The sequence below is a fragment of the Polistes dominula genome, unplaced genomic scaffold (genome assembly GCF_049000335.1).
Source record: "Polistes dominula isolate Pdom_NZ unplaced genomic scaffold, Pdom_raw_medaka contig_25, whole genome shotgun sequence".
Taxonomy (NCBI): Eukaryota; Metazoa; Arthropoda; class Insecta; order Hymenoptera; family Vespidae; genus Polistes; species Polistes dominula.
Genome location: NW_028301094.1, coordinates 1425833 through 1449627, shown reverse-complemented (window position 1 = coordinate 1449627; position 23795 = coordinate 1425833). Strand labels below are relative to the sequence as shown.

The 23795-nt window shown below is 24.9% G+C and overlaps 4 protein-coding genes across 4 annotated transcripts; all 4 read left to right on the top strand.

Moving 5' to 3' along the window:
* Positions 1-7591: 7591 nt before the first annotated feature.
* LOC149031190 (protein toll-like) lies at positions 7592-8509 on the top strand. The gene is made up of 2 exons (XM_089176541.1): positions 7592-8141; positions 8231-8509. The coding sequence occupies exons 1-2, from the start codon at positions 7725-7727 to the stop codon at positions 8477-8479; spliced, it is 666 nt and encodes a 221-aa protein (XP_089032667.1). The 5' UTR covers positions 7592-7724; the 3' UTR covers positions 8480-8509.
* A 3831-nt stretch (positions 8510-12340) lies between these two features.
* LOC149031189 (protein toll-like) lies at positions 12341-14061 on the top strand. The gene is made up of 3 exons (XM_089176564.1): positions 12341-12917; positions 13075-13686; positions 13813-14061. Exons 1-3 carry the CDS (start codon positions 12660-12662, stop codon positions 14059-14061), a joined length of 1119 nt encoding a protein of 372 aa, XP_089032690.1. The 5' UTR covers positions 12341-12659.
* A 1704-nt stretch (positions 14062-15765) lies between these two features.
* LOC149031188 (uncharacterized) lies at positions 15766-18597 on the top strand. Its single transcript, XM_089176563.1, has 5 exons — positions 15766-15948; positions 16079-17073; positions 17213-17510; positions 17612-18226; positions 18316-18597. The coding sequence occupies exons 1-5, from the start codon at positions 15766-15768 to the stop codon at positions 18595-18597; spliced, it is 2373 nt and encodes a 790-aa protein (XP_089032689.1).
* Positions 18598-21701: 3104 nt separating this feature from the next.
* On the top strand, positions 21702-23088 carry LOC149031187 (protein toll-like). Its single transcript, XM_089176529.1, has 3 exons — positions 21702-21980; positions 22081-22695; positions 22786-23088. The coding sequence occupies exons 1-3, from the start codon at positions 21723-21725 to the stop codon at positions 23044-23046; spliced, it is 1134 nt and encodes a 377-aa protein (XP_089032655.1). The 5' UTR covers positions 21702-21722; the 3' UTR covers positions 23047-23088.
* The last annotated feature ends 707 nt before the right edge of the window (positions 23089-23795 follow it).

The following is a 23795-nucleotide window of genomic DNA, read 5'->3' as shown; positions in this document are numbered from 1 at the left end:
TAGAAAAAATAAAATATATTATTTTTAGAAGTATAACTTTTTTAACATATAAAATATATTATTTCTAAAAATAAATGTACGACATAAATAATACTATTTATTTTCTATTTATTATGTAAAACAGCATCATAAGTAGCTACGAACTTTAATATTTTTTTTTTTATAATTTATATTATATGTTACATTTATTTTTATTGTTTAGAAAATTCGTGTGTATTATAAAAAAGATAATTATTGTGTTATTGCCATTATATCATTGAGTTACTTTAAAAACTACACATTTCACAATAGTTTTATTAAACTGAATTCCTGCAATTATTTCCGAAAAAACTGTAATTCTTTTCTTTATTAATATTCTTCGCGAATTTTTTATGTATTTCAAATTATTCCATAACTTATTTGTCTATTAAATTATATTTTGCATTTTATGTTTTATGCGTGAAAGCGATAGTAATTTATTATTTATATACTGTGTATCTTCATTTGATTTAAATATATATGATTTTTAAATAAAAAATTGTTTACTATTTTCGAACCAATGAACAGTGATATTAACTAACACATAAAGTCGTAAGTTTCGGTTTTCTTCAAATGTTTTTCAACTTATATTTGTATATATTATTTTCTAAATTCTCTTCTATTGTTTATGTTTACAAGGAAGTCAGTACGTGTTTGCTAAATCGTTATTTTGACCTAACATTTTGAATTGAAAAGAACAAAGAGACGTTATTGGTATTTTAATTTGATTATTGAAAGATTGATTTAATTTGACTGTGTATGTCTATTCATCATTTGAAAAGTTAGAAGAAGAAGCTACATTATACAGCAACTTAATAAAATCATTAAACCAATACATTTTTGTATCAACGATCGTAGGTAAGTTCATATAAATGCATAAACAAAAAAACAAGAACGTTTGGAATATATTAAAACTATAAGCCAAATTAAATCACAAATTCTCTTTATAAAATACACATACGTTAAAGAAATGTATTGCAAAATTGTTTTTTAATTATTACAGTAACAATCCTCTTTAAAGTATTCTAATTATTTTATTTTTTAAAGTAGTCTGTTAACCAACAATGGCTAAGATCATTTTCGTGGTAATTTTTCTTATCTTTACAAATATTTTCGCTGATAATCCTGAATTCGATAAAGAAGAGAATTGTGAATGCTCGGAAAATAAAAATAATACACATGATTATTTCATTTCAAACAAAGGTGTGGAGTTTGGAATAAACGTGAAATTATTGTCGACTAGTCAGGTATATATACTCAGTAACTTTTCAATTTATTTATATTCAGTCAAATTTCATTTTAGACATAATATGTTATATGTAATTTAATAAATAAAATCTATATTTTCTTCAAATACATAAAATTACATTTCAACAGATCAAGTGTGAAAATGTTAGTTGGAAAGATTTTAATTTTACGAAAGAACAAAACATCTATAAAGTCGATTCAGTTAATATCGAAAATTGCCTGTTACCAGAAGAAACTACATTAAAAGATATTCTAACAAAATTAGGAGTAATAGAAATAAATAGACTAAGCTTTCAGTCTCATAAAAATCTTAGCAAAAGTTTAACAAAGGAACATTTTCAAGGATTTGCAAATGTGAAAAAATTAATTTTATCCTATAACGGTTTAACTAATATATCATCTGATTTCTTTATAAATTTTCCTAAATTGAGATCCCTTGATTTGTCTGAAAATTCTCTTGTTTTAAGCAAAAAACAATTTAATGAAACTTTGATTCTTAGGAAACTTGATTTACATGGAAATGGAATAACAGAACTTCCCTTTGGTATATTTCATGATCTACAAAATTTAAGAGCTCTAAATCTGGAAAGAAATTCATTAAAAACACTTGATGAGGGAATTTTTGATAACTTAAATTCATTACGATATTTAAACCTAGCATCAAATTTGTTATCGAGCTTACTGGAAAATACTTTTAAAAATTTAGAGAAATTAGAAACAATTGATTTGTCAAATAATAATTTTTGGTATCTTCCATCAGAATTGTTTACTTTAAATAAACATTTGAAAAAAATAATAATACAAGATAATAAAGATAATTTAACATCATTGCATGATGTATTTATAACGGATTTAAAAAATCTTGAAGAAGTTCATGTGAGAAACAGTAAATTAAAGTATATAGCAGACAAACTTTTCACGGGTACAACATCTGTAAAATTCATCGATTGGAGTGAGAATATTTGTGAAGAAATAAGCGAGAGGGCCTTCGTAGATGTATTTAATACTAAATATCTAAACATTAGTCATAATATGATAAAGGAGCTTCCTGATTTAGTTTTTCAATATTTTAAAAATTTAGAAGTACTCGACTTGTCTTATAATCGTATTGATAACGTACAAAGGTAGATTATTATAAAATTTATAAAATATATACTATTAATCTCATAGGTGTACAACTAAGCTTCCGCTATTTTTTATCCAATTCATCTGTATAAAAATCTGGGAAGCAAACTTGTATACCATAAATTGTTCATCAAATATTAATTTTTTTTAGATTTTTATTACATGGTTTGACATCGTTAAAAAAACTTAACATGGAAGGAAATAGCTTGATAAATATCAATTTTGAAGCATTTTCAACCAATGAACAACTATCCATCGCAAAGTTTTCCTATAATCGTCTACAGTTTAGTAATTCATTCAATATATTTTCACCTTTTTATAGTAACCATCTTCTTAAGGAATTGCATTTATCGAACAATACAATAAAACATTTTTATTCTGATTGGACTACAAATAAACAAAAATTAGAATTATTGGATCTGCGTCACAACGACATAAGTACAATATCGGTGCATATCAAATTTTACTATTCATAAATACATTAAATTTTATAATTGAAATGATTTCTAAATTAATTTATTATAATTTTATTTTTGTTTTATTTTTTAGGCGAATAATTTTATTTTTTCGTCTAATAAAGTTCTAGTAGATCTAAGATATAACAACATAAGTAATATTTTACTAACAAATATCGAAAAGTTGGTAACATATAATACTGTAAAACGTAATGTTATTGTTCGCGTCGAGAACAATCCTGTATTATGCGATTGTCACCTATATAACCTTTTGCGTTATTATAACGGTGATATGCCCATTAATGTTTATAATTTGTTTGAACTTAAATTGGGAAACTTAACGTGTGTGAAACCTAATGAAAAGGACGGTCTGCAATTTAATCTGATGTATTTTAAAACTTACCAGTGTCCCGAGGATGAATACTTTCAAATTGTAGATAGGCATCCAAGTTTATGTACTTCTATGATAAGACCGTATGATCAAACACGAATTATAGATTGTTCGAACAAATTGAAGCCTGAATTAAAAATCAACAAGAATACAATAAATTTGGAGGGAAATTATCCATTAATATTGAATCTCACAGGGAATTATTTAAGGGAAATGCCATCACTCGATTACATAGAATCTCTTAACCTAACACATTTATTGTTATCTAACAACTATATTTTTGAAATATCGCCGAACAGATTACCAAAAACTATCCAAGTATGTAAATAACTTATTTTATTATTTTTTCTTTTCATTCTTTTGAGTTATTTCATAATTGTCTCTTTTATCTTCTTTTACGTTTTTAGGTATTAGAATTACATAATAATAATCTATTAAGTATGAGTTACAACGTAAGTGAATTCTTGTTTCATCAAAATTACAAAAAATTAACTTTAAGTGGGAATCCATTTGTATGTGGTTGTGATGATAGATTTATATATGTATTTGTTTTACAATTGCAATCTATTCATGAAGATCTAAAAAATGTGAAGTGTCAAGCCTACGACACTCCTTTAGGTAGTATGACCGTTGATGAATTGTGTTTATTCAATGATCCAAGTTAGAATACGTCAAAAATGTAAAATAAAATAAAACAACAACAATGGTTTTGGCAGAATATATAAAGAGATAAATATTACAGGTATAGCGATTTATAGCAGAAAAAATATCTATTTCATATTTTTATTTTATTTTTATTTTCAATAAAGTTTATATTGTTTTAGAAAATATACTAAAACAATATAAACCGGTTAGTGTATTGTATTGTCATTTTTAATGGTAAATTATGGAATTATATTTATTGTCTTTTAATTATTTTTATATTTGAATCAATGATGTTATGAAAAACGATAGTAGAAACATTTTTTTCACATATCAGGAAAAAATTCCAACTGAAATGCTTTGCGAATATGAAAAAGAAAGAAATGTTTTTGCACAAATAAGAATTAATGATAAAAATAATTTAGGAAATGTTAGTTAATATTTCTGAAAATAATATATCACAAATACTATATTAAATGGTAATTTAATTTATTAAAATGAATGAATTAAATTTATTGATTTTTAAATATTATTTTAATTAAATGATTGTACGAATAAAATATATTTTTTTTTCTTTAAAAAATTACTTCTGGCAGAGTAAAATATTTATTTTTAAAAACTTAAACACTTTTAAAGAATTTAAATATTTTATTCTAAAAAGTCAAATTTTTTGAAGAAATAAAATATATAATTTTTTGTAATAACATTCAGACAAATAATAAAATATATTATTTTTAGAAGTATAACTTTTTTAACATATAAAATAAATTTTTTGTAAAAAAAGATATATGACATAAATCAAATTATTTATTTACTATTTATTATGTAAAACAGCATCATAAGTAGCTACGAACTTTAATATTTTTTTTTATAATTTATATTATATGTTACATTTATTTTTATTGTTTAGAAAATTCGTGTGTATTATAAAAAAGAGAATTATTGTGTTATTGCCATTATATCATTGAGTTACTTTAAAAACTACTCATTTCACAATAGTTTTATTAAACTGAATTCCTGCAATTATTTCCGAAAACACTTTAATTCTTTTCTTTATTAATATTCTTCGCGAATTTTTTATGTATTTTAAATTATTCCATAACTTATTTGTCTATTAAATTGTATTTTGCATTTTATTTTTTATGCGTGAAAGCGATAGTAATTTATTATTTGTATGCTGTGTATCTTGCTTTGATTTAAATATACATGATTTTTAAATAAATGTTGTTCACAATTTTCGAACCAATGAACAATGATATTAACTAACACATAAAGTCGTTAGTTTCGGGTTTCCTCAAATGTTTTTCAACCTATATATGTATCAATGATTTTTCAAATTCTCTGATATTGTTTATGTTTACACGCAAGAAAGTACGTGTTTGGATATCGTTACTTTGATCTAACATTTTGAATTGAAAAGAACAAAGATACCTTATTTGTATTTTAATTTGATTATTGAAAGATTGATTTAATTTAACTGTGTATGTCTATTCATCATTCGAAAAGTTAGAAGAAGAAGCTACATTATACAGCAACTTAATAAAATCATTAAACCAATACATTTTTGTATCAACGATCGTAGGTAAGTTCATATAAATGCATAAACAAAAAAAATACAAAATTCGGAATAAATTAGAACTGTAAGTTAAGTTACATCATAAATTCTCTTTATAAAATCCGCATACCTTAAAGAAATGTATTTTATAATTGTTTTTTAATTATCACAGTAATAATCCTCTTTAAAGTATTCTAATTATTTTATTTTTTAAAGTAGTTTGGTAACCAACAATGGGTAAGATTATTTTCGTGGTAATTTTTCTTATCTTTAAAAATATTTTCGCTGATAATCCTGAATTCGATAAAGAAGAGTATTGTGAATGCGCGGAAAATGAAAAAAATACACATGATTATTACATTTTAAACAAAGGTGTGGAGTTTGGAATAAACGTGAAATTATTGTTGACTAGTCAGGTATATATACTCAGTAGCTTTTCAATTTATTTATATTCAGTCAAATCTCATTCTAGACGTGATATGTTATATGTAATTTAATAAATAAAATCTATATTTTCTTGAAATACATAAAATTACAATTCAACAGATCAAGTGTGAAAATGTTAGTTGGAAAGATTTTGATTTTACGAAAGAACAAAACATCTATAAAGTCGATTCAGTTGATTTTGAAAATTGCCTGTTACCAGAAGAAACTACATTAAAAGATATAGCAACAAAATTAGGAATAATAGAAATAAAAAAACTAAGCTTTCAGTCTCATAAAAATCTTAGCACAAGTCTAACAAAGGAACATTTTCAAGGATTTTCAAATGTGACCGAATTAGTTTTATCCAATAATGGTTTAACTAATATATCATCTGAATTCTTTACAATTTTTCCTAATTTGAGATGTCTTGATTTGTCTGAAAATTCTCTTGTTTTAAGCAAAAATATTTTTAAGGAAACTTTGAATCTTAAGAAACTTGATTTACATGGAAATGGAATAAAAGAACTTCCCTTTGGTATATTTCGTGATCTACAGGATTTAAGAACTCTAAATCTTGAAAAAAATTCATTAAAAACACTTGATGTGAGAATATTTGATGAATTATATTCATTAAAATATTTAAACCTATCATCAAACTTGTTATCGAGTTTACTGGAAAATACTTTTAAAAATTTAGAGGACTTAGAAACAATTGATCTGTCAAATAATAATTTTTGGTATCTTCCATCACAATTGTTTACTTTAAATAAAAATTTGAAAAAAATAATAATACAAGATAATAAAGATAATTTAACATCATTTCATGATGACTTTATAACGGATTTAAAAAATCTTGAAGAAGTTCATGTGAGAAACAGTAAATTAATGTATATAGCAGACAAACTTTTCACGGGTACAAAATCTGTAAAATTCATCGATTGGAGTGAGAATATTTGTGAAAAAATAAGCGAAACGACCTTTGTAGATGTATTTAATACTTTATATCTTAACATTAGTCATAATAGGATAAAGGAGCTTCCTGATTTAGTTTTTCAATATTTTCAAAATTTAGAAGTACTCGACTTGTCTTATAATCGTCTTGATAACGTACAAAGGTAGATTATTATAAAATGTATAAAATATATACTATTAATCTTATAGGTGTACAACTAAGCTTCCGCTATTTTTTATCCAAGTCATCTGTATAAAAATTTTGGAAGCAAACTTGTATACCATGAATTGTTCTTCAAATATAAATTTTTTTTTAGAATGGTATTACATGGTTTGACATCGTTAAAAGAACTTTACATGGAAGGAAATTTTTTAAATTATATCCATTTTGAAGCATTTTCAACCAATGAACAACTATCCATCGCAAAGTTCTCCTATAATCGTCTACAGTTTGGTGCTCCCTTCAATAAGTTGTCACCTTTTTTAAATAATCATCTTCTTAAGGAATTGCATTTATCAAACAATAAAATTAATCATTTTTTTTCTGATTGGACTACAAATAAACAAGAGTTAGAATTATTGGATCTGCGTCACAACGACATAAGTACAATATCGGTGCATATCGAATTTTACTATTCATAAATACATTAAATTTTATAATTGAAATGATTTCTAAATTAATTTATTATAATTTTATTTTTGTTTTATTTTTTAGGCGAATAATTTTATTTTTTCGTCCAATAAACTTCTAGTAGATCTAAGATATAACAACATAAGTAATATTTTACTAACAAATATCGAAAAGTTGGTAACATATAATACTGTAAAACGTAATGTTATTGTTCGCGTCGAGAACAATTCTGTATTATGCGATTGTCACCTATTTAACCTTCTGCGTTATTCTAACGGTGATATGCCCATTACTGTTTATAATTTCTTTGAACTTAGATTGGAAAACTTAACGTGTGTGAAACCTAATGTAAAGGAAAGTCTACAAATTAATCAGCTAGATTTTAAAACTTACCAGTGTCGCGAGGATGAATACTTTCAAATTATAGATAAGCATCCAAGTTTATGTACTTCGAAGATAAGACCGTATGATCAAACACGAATTATAGATTGTTCGAACAAATTGAAGGTTGAATTCAAAATCAACAAGAATACAATAAATTTGGAAGGAAATTATCCATTAATATTGAATCTCACAGGGAATTATTTAAGGGAAATACCATCACTCGATTACATAAAATCTCTTAACTTAACACATTTATTGTTATCTAACAACAATATTTCTGAAATATTTTTGGACAGATTACCAAAAACTATCCAAGTATGTAAATAACTTATTTTATTATTTTTTCTTTTCATTCATTTGATGTCTTTCATAGCTTTCTTTTTTATCATCTTATACATTTCTAGGTTTTAGAATTACATAATAATCATCTATTAGGCTTGAGTCACGAAGTAAGTCAATTCATTTCTCGTCAAAATTACAAAGAATTAACTTTAAGTGGGAATCCATTTAAATGTGCTTGTAACGCAAATATATATTTATTAGTTATAAAATTGCAATCTATTCATGAAGATCTAAAAAATGTGAAGTGTCAAGGCTACGACACTCCTTTAGGTAATATGACATTTTTTGAATTGTGTTTTGTAACCGATTAAAGTAACAATACGTCAAATATGTAAAATAAAATAAAACAAAAATAATGGTTTCGGCCAAATATATAAAGAGATAAATATTACATGTATAGCGGTTTTTAGCAGAAAAAATTTCTATGTTTTAGAAAATATACTAAAACAATATAAATAGGTTAGTGTTTAGTAATGTCTTTATTAATATGAAATTATAGAATTTTATTTATTGTCTTTTAATTATTAATATATTTAAATCAATGATGTTATGGAAAACGTTAGTAGAAGTATTTTTTCACATATCAGAAAAATATGCCAACTAAAATGTTTTGCGAATATGAAGAAGAAAGAAATGTTTTTGCACAAATAGGAAGTAAAGATAAAAATGATTCGCGAAATGTTAGTCAATATTCCAGAAAATAATATATTTTAAATACTATATTAAATAGTAATTTAATATATTAAAATTAATTAATTAAATTTATCGACTTCTAAATATTATTTCAATTAAATGATAGTACTAATAAAATATATTTTTTTTCTTCAAAATATTACTTCTGGCAGAGTAAAATATTTATTTTTAAAAACTTAAACACTTTTCAAAAATTCAAATATTTTATTCTAAAATGTTATATATTTGAAGAAATAAAATATATTATTTTCGGAAGTATAACTTTTTGTACATATAAAATATATTATTTGTAAAAAAAGATGTATGACATAAATCAAATTAATTATTTACTATTTATTATGTAAAACAGCATCGTAAGTAGCTATGAACTTCAACATTTATTTATAATTTATATTATATGTGTTACATTTATTTTTATTGTGTAGAAAATTCGTGTGTATTATAAAAAAGATAATTATTGTGTAATTCATATTAGATTATTGAGTTATTTTAAAAACTACTCATTTCACAATAGTTTTATTAAACTAAGTTCCTGTAATTATTTCCAAAAACACTGTAATTCTTTTCTTTATTAATATTCTTCGCGAATTTTTTATGTATTTTAAATTATTCCATAACTTATTTGTCTATTAAATTGTATTTTGCATTTTATTTTTTATGCGTGAAAGCGATAGTAATTTATTATTTGTATACTGTGTATCTTCATTTGATTTAAATATATATAATTTATAAATAAAAAGTTGTTTACAATTTTCGAACCAATGAACAGTGATATTAACTAACACATAAAGTCGTTAGTTTCGGTTTTACTCAAATGTTTTTCAACCTATATATGTTTATATTATTTTCTAAATTCTTTAATATTGTTTATGTCTACAAGGTAGTACGTACGTGTTTGGAAATCGTTACTTTGATTTAACATTTTGAATTGAAAAGAACAAAGAGACCTTATTTGTATTTTAATTTGATTATTGAAAGATTGATTTAATTTAACTGTGTATGTCTCTTAACATTCCAAAAGTAAGGTAAAGTACATAAAAACGTGCAAAGATAAAAGAAAAAGGAATTTAAAGGAATTATCATATTTTTCCTAAGTAATCTCTTTTTTGAAGTAGACTGGTAACAAGCGATGGCTACGATCATTTTCATGGTAATTCTTCTTATCATTACAAATATTTTCGCCGATATTCCTAAATGCGAGAAGAAATCTTATTGTGAATGCGACAAAAAGAGAAGTAATGTTACACGTACTTTTCACATTTTTAACAAAGGTGTGAAGTTTGCAATAAATGTGAAAACATGGTCAAATATACAGGTATATATACTTAGTAGCTTTTCAATTTATTTATATTCAGTTAAATACGTACGTTGGAACGTAAATAGTGGCAATTATGTATTTACAACCGATACAAAAGAGTTACATGTTTGCATCATGTTACTGTCCTACAAAGTAGTCACCAGCGTTGTGTAGAACCCGTTAGCAGAGTTTGTTCTGTTGATGGTGCGAATGTAGCGGTCTACTGCCTGTCGAATCTCTGGAACAGTTCTGAAGCGAATGCCACGAAATGGAAATGGTGGAGTCACCATAAATTTCACCATACTGGGGTTCTGACGCACTTTCAACTATTAAGTCGTCCCATATTGACGCCTTTCATTGGATTGGCGTTTAAGTTTTGGTTCCAGTGATTCGACAGGCAGTAGACCGCTACATTCGCACCATCAACAGAACAAACTCTGCTAACGGGTTCTACACAACGCTGGTGACTACTTTGTAGGACAGTAACAGTTGCAAACATGTAACTCTTTTGTATCGGTTGTGAATAAATAATTGACATTATTTAAGTTCTAACTTACGTACAAATTTCATTCTGACAGAATGTATATTGTAATAAATATTATGAAGATATAAAAAAGTTTCAATATAAATGTTGAACTGGTTTTCCTTTTGTACATAAAATTACAATTCAACAGATCGATTGTAATCATAATGATTGGATGGTTTTATATTTAAAAAATAAAAAATTTGGAAAAATAGTCGAGTCGGTGAAGTTGAAAAATTGTCCATCACCAGAAAATAGTACAATAAAAGAAATGGTCAAAGAGTTACAAATTGAAGAAATAAAAACATTAAGCTTTCAATCTTATGACAATCTTAGCAATAAACTAAGATCAAAGCATCTTCAAGGATTTTCAAATGTGGTCAATTTAATTTTATCCCATAACGGTTTAACTCATATATCATTTAGATTGTTTAGAGATTTTCCTTTTTTGGAGTTTCTTGATTTATCAGACAATTCTCTTGTTTTAAACAAAGAAATTTTCATTAAAGCTTTACATCTTAAGCAATTTGATTTAAATGGAAATAAAATAACAGAACTCGCCATTGATTTATTTGATAATCTACGGGGTTTAGAAACTCTAAATCTTGAAAGAAATTTATTGGAAAAATTGAATGATAAATGCTTTAACAAATTATCATTATTAAAAAATTTAAGCCTAAAATCAAATTTATTATCGAGTTTACCGGAAACAATTTTTTATAATTTAGAAAATTTAGAAACAATTGATTTGTCTAGTAATTATTTCAGTATTCTTCCATCAGAATTGTTTAATGAAAATGAAAAATTGAAAAAAGTATTGTTAAACAATAATAAAGGAAATTTAACAACATTGCCAGATAAATTTTTCAAACATATCATTTATCTTGAAGAAGTTCAATTTAGAAATAATAAATTTAAGAGTATACCGGAAAATCTTTTCTGGTATTCAACATCATTAAAATACATCGATTTCAGTAAAAATTTTCTTCAAAAATTACCCGAATTTGTCTTCGTAGATGTACAAAAAACTGAATATATTTTCATGAGTAACAATATGTTTGAGACTCTTCCTGATTTAATTTTTAAAAATTTAACTCAATTAAAAGTACTCGACTTGTCTTTTAATCGTATTAGTTCATTACAGAGGTAAATTATTAGAATAATATATTATGCAATTAGTGCGTAAAGTTGTCAATTACGCACAAGAGCGAAGTTGAGCGTACGAGCGAAGCTCATTGGGCCGCTCATTTGCTCGAGTGGGCAATCGACAATTGCGCACTAGTTGCATATACTATTTTTTATTACGAATGCGGGGACATATTTGGTACATAATTTTGGGGTCTAGGGGCGAAGCTCCGGCGGGATCCAGGGATAGAACCCCGGCGAGGGTTGGGGGGCGGAGTCCCCCCTCTCCACAAAACAATACTGAAAAAGTTAAACAATTTTAAGTCAATTTATTTGCATAACGAAACTTCGTTTTTTTTTTTTAAACAACGGAATATCGTTTCCCTCCAATTTTTGAATGAAGTTTCCTTTCACCAAGATCGATAGCGTATTCAAACAGGAAATAAAATAAATGAACAACTAAATATTAATCTTATCGCTTACAATATTGACACTTTGATTGTGTTCTTTGTATCGTCAATTTTCGTGCTGTAAGTAAAATTTGGATGCGACAAGTAAACTTTCCGCACTCAAATTGACATTTATTTAACTTAAAACGCGTGTTGTAATTGTAAAGTATGTAAGCAGCGTCTTTCCAACCCCAATAGCGACTAAAAAGATAGTACTTTCCACGCATGAGTAATAAAAAATTGATAAAATATTTATTTTCAATCTAATAGTTGTACAACTAATCTTCCGCAATTTTTTGTACAAACCTCGGAAGCTAAGTTGTACAATCAAATATTGTTTTTCAAACATAAATATTTTTTTTAGAAATCTGTTATATAATTTGACAGAGTTGTCAAAACTCAACATGGCTGAAAATGGCTTGAAATATATCGATAGAGATGCATTTGCAACTAATCATAAGCTAACCATTGCTAAATTCTTAAATAATCAGCTACACTTGAGTTATTTAAATGAAACGACGTCACTTTTTTTTAATAATCGTCTTCTTAAGGAATTGGATTTAGGGGAAAATCATATAAAACATTTCTCATCCGATTGGATTATAAATAAAGAACAGTTAGAATACTTAAATCTGCGTCACAACAGCATCAGTACAATATTGGTACATATCAAATTTTACTATCCATAAATACGTAGGTTGAAGAAACTTAATTAGTTGCAACTATTTAAGTTCCAATCTACGTACATTAAATATTATAATTGAAATGATTTAAAATGAATTTGTTTTATTTCTATATATATATTTTTTTCTGTTACAGCCAAATCAATTTGTTTTTTCGTCGGATAAAGTTAAAGTCGATCTAAGATATAACAACATAAGTAATATTTTGCTAAATGATATTGAAGAATTAGCAACATATGAAACTGAGAAACGTCGAGTTGTTATTCGTTTCAGAAACAATCCGATATTATGCGATTGTAATCTGTATCAACTTTTGCGTTATTATAACAAAGATATGCCCAATACTGTTTATAATTTTTTGCAACTTAAATTCGGAGACTTAAGGTGTGTGCAACCTAATGGAATGCAAGGGCCGCAAGTTAATAAAGTGGATTTTAAAACCTACCAATGTCTCGAGAATCAATACTTTCAAATTGAAAAAAGTTGTCCACCTAAGTGTACTTGTAACATAAGATTGAATGACGCAACACGAATTTTGGATTGTTCGTACAAAATAATAACTGATTTCAAAATAAACGAGAGAAATTTTCATTTTATTGGAAAGTATCCATTAATATTGAATCTCACAGGGAATAAATTAGAACAAATACCATTACTCAATTATTTAAAATCAATTAACTTAAGCTTATTGTTATCTAATAACAATATTTCTGATATATCCGTGGAAAGATTACCAACAACTCTCAAAGTACGTAAATAACTTATTTTATTATTTTTTCTTTTTATTCATTCATTTGAGTTATTTCATAATTGTCTCTTCTATCTAATTTTACGTTTTTAGGTATTACAATTACATAATAATAAATTATTAAAGTTGAATTACGACGTAAGTCATTTCTTGTATTATCAAGATTTCAAAGAATTAACTTTGAGTGGGAATCCATTTATATGTGATTGCGATGCTAGATTTTTATATGTATTAGTTATAGAAAAGTACAAGTCTTATAAAGATCTAAAAAAAGTGAAATGTAAGGACAAGAATATTCCTTTATTTAAAATGAAGATTGATCAATTGTGTTTGTCCAATGTATTACCAAAAAAATTCGTCAAAAATGTGGAATAAAATAAAACGTACGTAAAGGTTTGGGCAGATTTAGCAGAAGACATTTTTATTTCATTGCAATGAAGTTTATATTGTTTTAGAAAACATACTAAAACAATATAAACCGATTAGTATTAGTATTGTTATTTTTAACGTAAAATTATATTTCTATATTTATTTTCTTTCAATTATTATATATAATACACTTTAATATTTGAAGCAATGATATTATGAAAAACAATATTAGAAGCATTTTTTCACATAGCAAGAATATTTGCAAACTATTATCTTTGTAATGTAGGTTAATGTCTTTAAAAAAAAATAGAATATCACAAACACAAAATACTTTGCGAATACAGAAAAAGAAAGCAATGTTTTTGTATAAATAATAAGTAAAGATAAGAATATAATTCAATAAGTGTTAATTAATATTTCGGAAAATAATATCTACCAAATATTATATCAAATAGTAATTTGATTTATTGAATTTAATTAATTAAATTTATTAAATTTTAAATATTATTTGAATTGAATGATGGTATTAATAAAATATATTTATTTTTTTCAAAATATTACTTCTTTAAGAATAAAATATTTATTTTTAAAAACCTATTAAAGAAATCAAATATTTTATTCTAAAAAGGTATATTTTTTGAAGAAAAAAAAATATTATTTTTTGTAATAACATTGGTAAAAAATATAAAATATATTATTTTCAGAAGTATAACTTTTTCAACATATAAAAGATATTATTTGTAAAATTAACATATGACATAATTCAGATTATCTATTTACTATTTATTATGTAAAACAGCACCATAAGTAGCTATGAACTTCAATATTTTTTTCTAATTTATATTATATGTGTTACATTTATTTTTATTGTGTAAAAAATTCGTATGTATTATAAAAAAGATATTATATGTGGTATTAATATTGGATCATTGATTTATTTTAAAAACTATTTATTTCACAATAGTTTTATTCAATACAATTACCGAATTTTTTATGCGACGTATAATAAAATTATTCCATAACTCATTTGTCTATTAAATTATATTTTGCATTTTATTTTATATTCGTAAAAGTGATAATAATTAATTATTTGTAACCTGTGTATCTTGTTCTGATTTAAATATATATAATTTATAAATAAAAAATTGTTTACAATTTGCGAATCAATGAACTGTGATATTAACTAACACATAAAGTTGTTAGTTTCGGTTTTCCTCAAATGTTTTTCTACCCATATATGTATATATTATCTTTCAAATTCTCTAATATTGTTTATGTTTACAAGGAAGTAAGCAAATGTTTGCTAATTCGTTACTTTCACCTAACATTTTGAACTGAGGAGGACAAATAGACCTTATTTGTATTTAAATTTAATTATAGTAAGATTGATTGAATTTAAGTGTGTGTGTCTGTTCATCATTTGAAAAGTTAGAAGAAGAAGCTACATCATACAGCAACTTAACAAAATCATTAAACCAATACATTTTTGTATCAACGATCGTAGGTAAGTTCATAAAAATGCATAATAGAAAAAACTAGAAAATTTGGAATATATTAGAACTAAAAGCAAAGTTTCATAGCAAATTCACTTTATGAAATCCGCATACCGTAAAGAAATGAATTGGAAAATTGTTTTTTAATTATCACAGTAACAATCCTCTTTAAAGTATTCTAATTATGTTCTTTTTTGATGTAGACTGATAACGAACAATGGCTAAGATCATTTTCGTGGTAATTTTTCTTATCTTTACAAATATTTTCGCTGATAATCCTGAATGCGAGAAAGAATCGTTTTGTGAATGCTCGGAAAATGAAAATAATACACATGCTTATTACATTTCAAACAAAGGTGTGAAGTTTGGAATAAACGTGAAAAAATGGTCATATGCTCAGGTATTTATACTCAATAGCTTATCAATTGATTTATATTCAGTCATATTTTATTCTCGAAATGGAATGTTATATGTGATTTAATAAAAAAGATTTGTTTTTTCTTTAAATACATAAAATTATAATTCAACAGATTGAGTGTGAAAATATTAGTTGGAAAGATGTTAATTTAACGAGAGAACAAAAAAGCTATAGAGTCGATTCAGTTGAATTTCTTGAATGCCCGCTACCAGAAGAAACTTCATTAAAAGATATTGTAACAAAATTAGGAATAATTGAAATAAATAGACTAAGCTTTCGATCTCATATAAAGATTAGGAAAAGTCTAACAAAGGAACATTTTCAAGGATTTCCAAGTGTGACCGAATTAGTTTTATGCTTTTACACTTACACTAATATATCATATGATTTCTTTAAAAATTTTCCTAATTTGAGATCCCTTGAATTGCCTGAAAATTATCTTGTTTTAAGCAATAATACTTTTAATGAAACTTTGAATCTTGAGAAACTTGATTTACAACGAAATTTAATAAAAGAACTTCCCTTTGATATATTTCATGATCTACAGAATTTAAGAACTCTAAATCTTAGAGGAAATTTTTTGACAAAACTTCATGAGAAATTATTTGAAAAATTAACTTCATTAAAAGATTTAGACCTATCAAATAATAATTTGCTAGATTTACAGCAAACAATTTTTTACAATTTAAAGGAATTAGAAACAATTAATTTGTCAACTAATAAATTCATTAGTCTTCCATTAAAATTGTTTAAAAAGAATCAAAAATTGAAAAAAGTATCATATGATAATAATAAAGAATTACCAACAACATTGCCGGTTGATTTTTTAACCGATTTAGAAAATCTTCAAGAAATTGAATTGAGAAATAATGGATTTAGTAGTCTACCAGAAAAGCTTTTCTGGGGTTCAACATCTTTAAAATTCATCGATTTAACCTGGAATTCTTTAAAAGAACTTCCCAAATTAATCTTCTTTGACCTAGTACATATTGAAGAAATCTGGTTAAGTAACAATCTAATTGAAATGCTTCCTGATGCAATTTTTACAAATTTAAAATCTTTAAAAGTACTCGACCTGTCTTATAATCGTATTGTTCGTGTTCAGAGGTAAATTATTCTAAAATTTATACAACATTAATATTCAATCTAATAGTTGTACAACTGAGCATCCACCATTTTTTTCTACAAATGTCGGAAGCAAAGTTGTACACCAAGTGTTGTTCGTCAAATATAAATTTTTTTTCAGAATGTTATTTCATGGTTTGAAATCATTAAGAGAACTTAACATGGAAGGAAATGGCTTGACATATATTCATAGAGAAGCATTTTCAACCAATGAACAACTATTCTCTGCAAGATTCTCAAGTAATCTGCTAACCTTAGGATATGAAAATGGAGAGTATTCACCTTTTTACAATAATCATGGTCTTAGGGAATTGTATTTAAGTAGTAATCTACTAAAACATTTTTATTCTGATTGGACTGTAAATAAAATAGAATTAGTATTTTTAGATCTGCGTTACAACAACATAAAAGTACTATCGGTAAATACTCAAATTTAACTATCCATCAATACATTGAATATTATAATTGAAATGATTAAAAATGAATATATATTATATTGATATATTTTTTTCTTTTATAGGCGAATAACTTTGTTTTTACGTCGGACAATTTATTCGTCGATCTAAGGTATAACAGCATAAAAAATATTTTACTAACTAATATCGAAATGTTGGCAATATATAATACTGAAAAACGTGATGTTTATGTTCTCGTCGAATACAATCCGATATTATGCAATTGTCTACTATACGACCTTGTGCGTTATTATAACGGTGATATGCCCATTACTGTTTATAATTTCATTCAACTTAGATTGGGAAACTTAAAGTGTGTGAATCCTAATGGAATACAAGGGCCACAAATTAATCAGTTGGATTTTAAAACCTACCAATGTCCCGAGAATGAATTCTTTCAAATTGAAGAAAAGTGTCAAACTATGTGTACCTGTACTATACGACCGTATGATAGAATGCGTGTATTAGATTGCTCGTACAATTCGATTTCTGTATTCAAAATCGACAAGAATAATATATATTTGGAGGGAAGTTATCCATTAACATTGAATCTCACAGGGAATAATTTAAAATTAATACCACAATTCGATGATTTAGAATCAATTAATTTAAAACATTTATTGTTATCTAATAATAAGATTTCTGAAATATCGTTGGACAGATTACCGAAAACTATTGAAGTATGTAAATAATATATTTTATTATTTTTTCTTTTCATTCATTTGAATTATTTCATAATTGTCTCTTGTAACTTCTTCTACATTTTTAGGTATTAGAATTACATAATAATCATCTATCAAGCATAAGTCCCAGAGTGAGTGAGTTTTTGCTTAATCATATTTACAAAAAATTAACTTTAAGCGGGAATCCATTTATATGTGATTGCAATGCTAGATATTTATATGCATTAGTGTTGAAAATGCAAGATACTTATACAGATCTAAAAAATGTAAAATGTAAGGACCAGAATATTCCTTTAGTTGATATGACTGTTAAGCAAGTGTGTCCATCCAATGAACCACCTGAAAAAATCATCAAAACTATGGAATAATATTATAATAAATATTATTTAATTTAAAATATATAATAAACGTACATAAAGGTTTTGGCGTTTTTAGCAAAAGACATTTTTATTTGATTGCCATCAAGTCTATATATTGTTTTAGAAAACATATAAAAACAATATAATCCGATCAGTGTTTAGTATTGCCATTTTTTATAATTATATTTACAATCTTTTAAATATTATTTATATTACATTTTTATATTTGAATCAATGATGTTATGAACAATATCAGTTGAAGCATTTCTTCACACATCAGGATAATTTGCAAGCTATTATATTTGTAATGTGGAGTAAAATCTTTCAAAGTAAAAGAAGAACACACATTAAAATAATTTGCGAATACAAAAAAGGTAGCAATGTTTATGCACAAATAAGAAGTAAAAATAAGAATCATTCAGATAATGTTAGGTAATATTTCTGACAATGATATATTTTAAATATTATATCAAATAGAAGTTGAAATTATTGAAATTAATTTATTAATTTTATTGAATTTTAAATATTATTTTAATTAAACGAAGGTACTAACAACATATATATATATTTTTTTAAAAATATTACTTCTTAAAGAATAAAATATTAATTTTTAAAAACTTAAACACTTTTAAGTAATTCAAATATTTTATTCTAAAAAGTTGTATTTTTTGAGAAATAAAATATATTATTTTCAGAAGTATAACTTTTTCAACATATAACATATGTTCTAGTTTAAAAATAAATGTATGACATAAATCATGTTATTTATTTGCTATTTATTATGTAAAACAGCATCGTAAGTAGCTATGAACTACAATATTTTTTTGTAATTTATATTATATGTTATATTTATTTTTATTGTGTAGAAAATTCGTATGTATTATAAAAAAGATAATTATTGTGTTATTGCTATTAGATCATTGATTTACTTTAAAAACTACTCATTTCACAATATTTATATATTGCAAATTTATATTTGCCAAATTATATTTTACATTTTATTTTATAAGCGTGAAAGTGATAATAATTTATTATTTGTAAACTGTGTATCTTGTCTTAATTTAAATAAATATGATTTATAAATAAACAATTGTTTACAATTTTCAAACCAATGAACTGTGGAATTAACTAACACATGAAGTCGTTAGTTTCGGTTTTCCTCAAATGTAATTCAACCTATATATGTATAAATTATTTTTCAAATTTTCTAATATTGTTTATGTTTACAAGGAAGTAAGTAAGTGTTTGATAATTCGTTACTTTGACCTAACATTTTGAATTGAAGAGGACAAAGAGATCTTATTTCTATTTTAATTTGATTATTGATAGATTGATTGAATTTAACTGTGTATGTCTGTTCATCATTTGAAAAGTTTGAAGAAGAAGCTACATCATACAGCAACTTAAGAAAATCATTAATCAAATACATTTTTGTATCAACGATCGTAGGTAAGTTCATAAAAATGTATAAACAAAAAAACTAGAACATTTAGAATATATTAAAACTATAAGCAAATGTAAATCATAAATTCCTGTAATTAAATCCACATAACTTAAAGAAAAGAATTTTTTTAATTATCACAGTAACAATCCTCTTTAGAGTATTCTAATTATTTTCTTTTTTGATGTAGATTGATAACCAACAATGGCTACGATCATTTTCGTGGTAATTTTTCTTTTCTTTAGAAATATTTTCGCATATGATCCTGAATGCGAGAGAGAATCGTTTTGTAAATGCTCAGAAAAGGAACTTTATAGACATGATTTTTTCATTTTAAACAAAGGTGTGAAGTTTGGAATAAACGTGAAAAAATGGTCATATGTTCAGGTATTTATACTCAATAGCTTATCAATTTATTTATATTCAGTCAAATTTTATTCTCGAAATGGAATGTTATATGTGATTTAATAAAAAACATTTGTATTTTCTTTAAATACATAAAATTACAATTTAACAGATTGAGTGTGAAGATATTAATTGGAAAGATGTTAATCTTACGAGAGAAGAAAAAAGCTATAAAGTCGATTCAGTGATATTTCTTGAATGCCCGCTACCAGAAGAAATTTCATTAAAAGATATTGTAACAGAATTAGGAATAATTGAAAAAAAAAGTCTAAGCTTTCACTCTAATAAAAATCTCAGCCAAATTCTAAGAAAAGAACATTTTGAAGGATTTTCAAATGTGACCGAATTAGTTTTATCCTTTAACGCTTTAACTAATATATCATATGATTTCTTTACAAATTTTCCTAATTTAAGATTTCTTGATTTGTCTGAAAATTTTCTTGTATTAAGCAACGATACTTTTAATGAGACTTTAAATCTTAAGCAACTTGATTTACAAAATAATAACTTAACAGAGCTTCCTCTTTATATATTTCATAATCTACAGAATTTAATAACTTTAAATCTTAGAGGAAATTTATTGACAGAACTTAATGAGAAAATATTTGAAAAATTATCTTCATTAAAACATTTATACCTATCATTTAATTTGTTGCAAGATTTACAGAAAACAATTTTTTACAATTTAGAAAATTTAGAAGCAATTGATTTGTCAAATAATAATTTCAGTAGTCTTCCATTAGGATTGTTTAAAAAGAATCAAAAATTAAAAGAAGTAGCATTTAATGATAATAATGAAGCATTACTAACAACATTGCCGGTTGATCTTTTAACCGATTTACAAAATCTTGAAAAAATTCAATTGAGAAATAATGGAATTAGTAGTCTACCCGAAAAGCTTTTTTGGGGTTCAACATCTTTAAAATACATCGATTTAAGTTTGAATTCTTTTGAAGAATTACCCGAATTAATCTTCTTTGACCTAATACATATTGAAGAACTATATTTAAGTAACAATCTAATTGAAATGCTTCCTGATGCAATTTTTAAATATTTAAAATATTTAAAAGTACTCGACTTGTCTTATAATCGTATCGTTTACGTTCAAAGGTAAATTATTCTACAATTTATACAAGATTCATATTTAATCTAATACTTGTACAACTGAGCATCCACCATTTCTTCTACAAATCTCGAAAGCAAAGTTGTACACGAAATATTGTTCTTTAAATATAAATATTTTTTTAGCACTCTGTTAGAAGGTTTGAAATCTTTAAGAGAACTTTACATGGAAGGAAATGACATGATATATATTGATATTGAAGCATTTTCAACCAATGAGCAACTATACATTGCTAACTTCTCAAGTAATTTGCTAACCTTTAAATATGAAAATGGAGAGAAGTCACCTTTTTACAATAATCGTCATCTTAAGGAACTGCATTTAGCGCACAATATATTAAATCATTTTCATGAAGATTGGACAGTAACTAAAATAGAATTACAATTTTTAGATTTGAGTGACAACAACATAGGAGTACTATCGGTAAATATCAAATTTTACTATCCACCAATACATTGAATGTTATCATTGAAATGATTAAAAATGAATTTTTTATATTAATATTTGTTTTTTTCTTTTATAGGCGGATGACTTTGTTTTTTCGTCGAATAAACTTGTAGTCAATCTAAGGAATAACAACATACACCATATTTTACTAAGTAATATCAAAAAGTATATATCATATGTTACTGTAAAACGTGATGTTACTATTTACCTCAGAAATAATCCGATATTATGCGATTGTCAACTATACGACCTTGTGCGTTATGCTAACGGTGATATGCCTATTACTGTTTATAATTTCTTTCAACTTAGATTGGCAAACTTAAAGTGTGTGCATCCTAATGGAATAAAAGGGCCACAAATTAATCAGTTGGATTTTAAAACCTACCAATGTTTCGAGGATGAATACTTTAGAGTTAAAATTAAGTGTCATCCTATGTGTAGCTGTAATATACGACCGTATGATAAAATGCGTGTATTAGATTGCTCGTACAATTCTATTTCTGTATTCAGAATCGACAAGAATAATATGAATTTGGAGGGAAATTATCCATTAACATTGAATCTCACAGGAAATAATTTAAGATTTATGCCAATACTCGATGATTTAGAATCAATTAATGTAACAGAATTATTGTTATCTAATAATAAGATTTCTGATATATTGTTGGACAGATTACCAAAAACTATCCAAGTATGTAGATAACTTATTTTATTATTTTTTCTTTTCATTCATTTGAATTATTTCATAATTGTCACTTTTATCTTCTTTTAACATTTTTAGGTATTAGAATTACATAATAATGAAATAATAGGCATGACTACGGACGTAAGTGAATACTTGTTGAAACAAAATTACAAAAAGTTAACTTTGAGCGGCAATCCATTTGTATGTGATTGCTATACTAGATATTTATATGAATTAGTTTCGAAAATGCAAGATATTTCTAAAGATCTAAAAAATGTGAAATGTAAGGACCAGAATATTCCTTTAGTTAATATGACCGTTGATCAATTGTGTCCTTCCAATGTTCCGCCTCATTAATTCGTCAACAATGTGGAATCAAATGAAACGTACATAAAGGTTTGGCCGTTTTTAGAAAAGTATATTTTTATTTCGTTGTAATCAAGTCTATATATTGTTTTAGAAAACATATAAAAACAATATAATTCGATCAGTGTTTTTAGTATTGTCAATTTTTATAATTATATTTATAATCTTTTAATTATTATTTATATTACATATTTATATTTGAATCAATGATGTTATGAACAACATTAGCAGAAGCATTTCTTCACACATCAGTATAATTTGCAAACTATTATATTTGTAATGTGAAGTAAAATCTTTCAAAGTAAGCGAAGAAAACACATTAAAATAATTTGCGTATACAAAAAAGAACAAACGATTTTTTTGTATAAAATAATAAGTAAAGTTAAGAATAATTCAGGAAGTGTTAGTAGATATTTCGGAAAATAATATATCTCAAATACTATACCAAATAGTAGTTTGATTTAGGGAGTTGAATTAATTAAAATTATTAAATTTTAAATATTATTTTAATTAAGTGATGGTACTAATGAAATATATTTTTTTCTTCAAAATATTACTTTTGGCAGAATAAAAAATTGATTGTTAAAAACTTAAACATTTTTAAGAAAATCAAATATTTTATTCTAAAAAGTTTCATTTTTTGAAGAAATTAAATATATATATATATATTTTTCTCTAATAAGATTCGTAGAATAAATAAAATATATTATTTTCTGAAGTATAACTTTTTGAACATATAA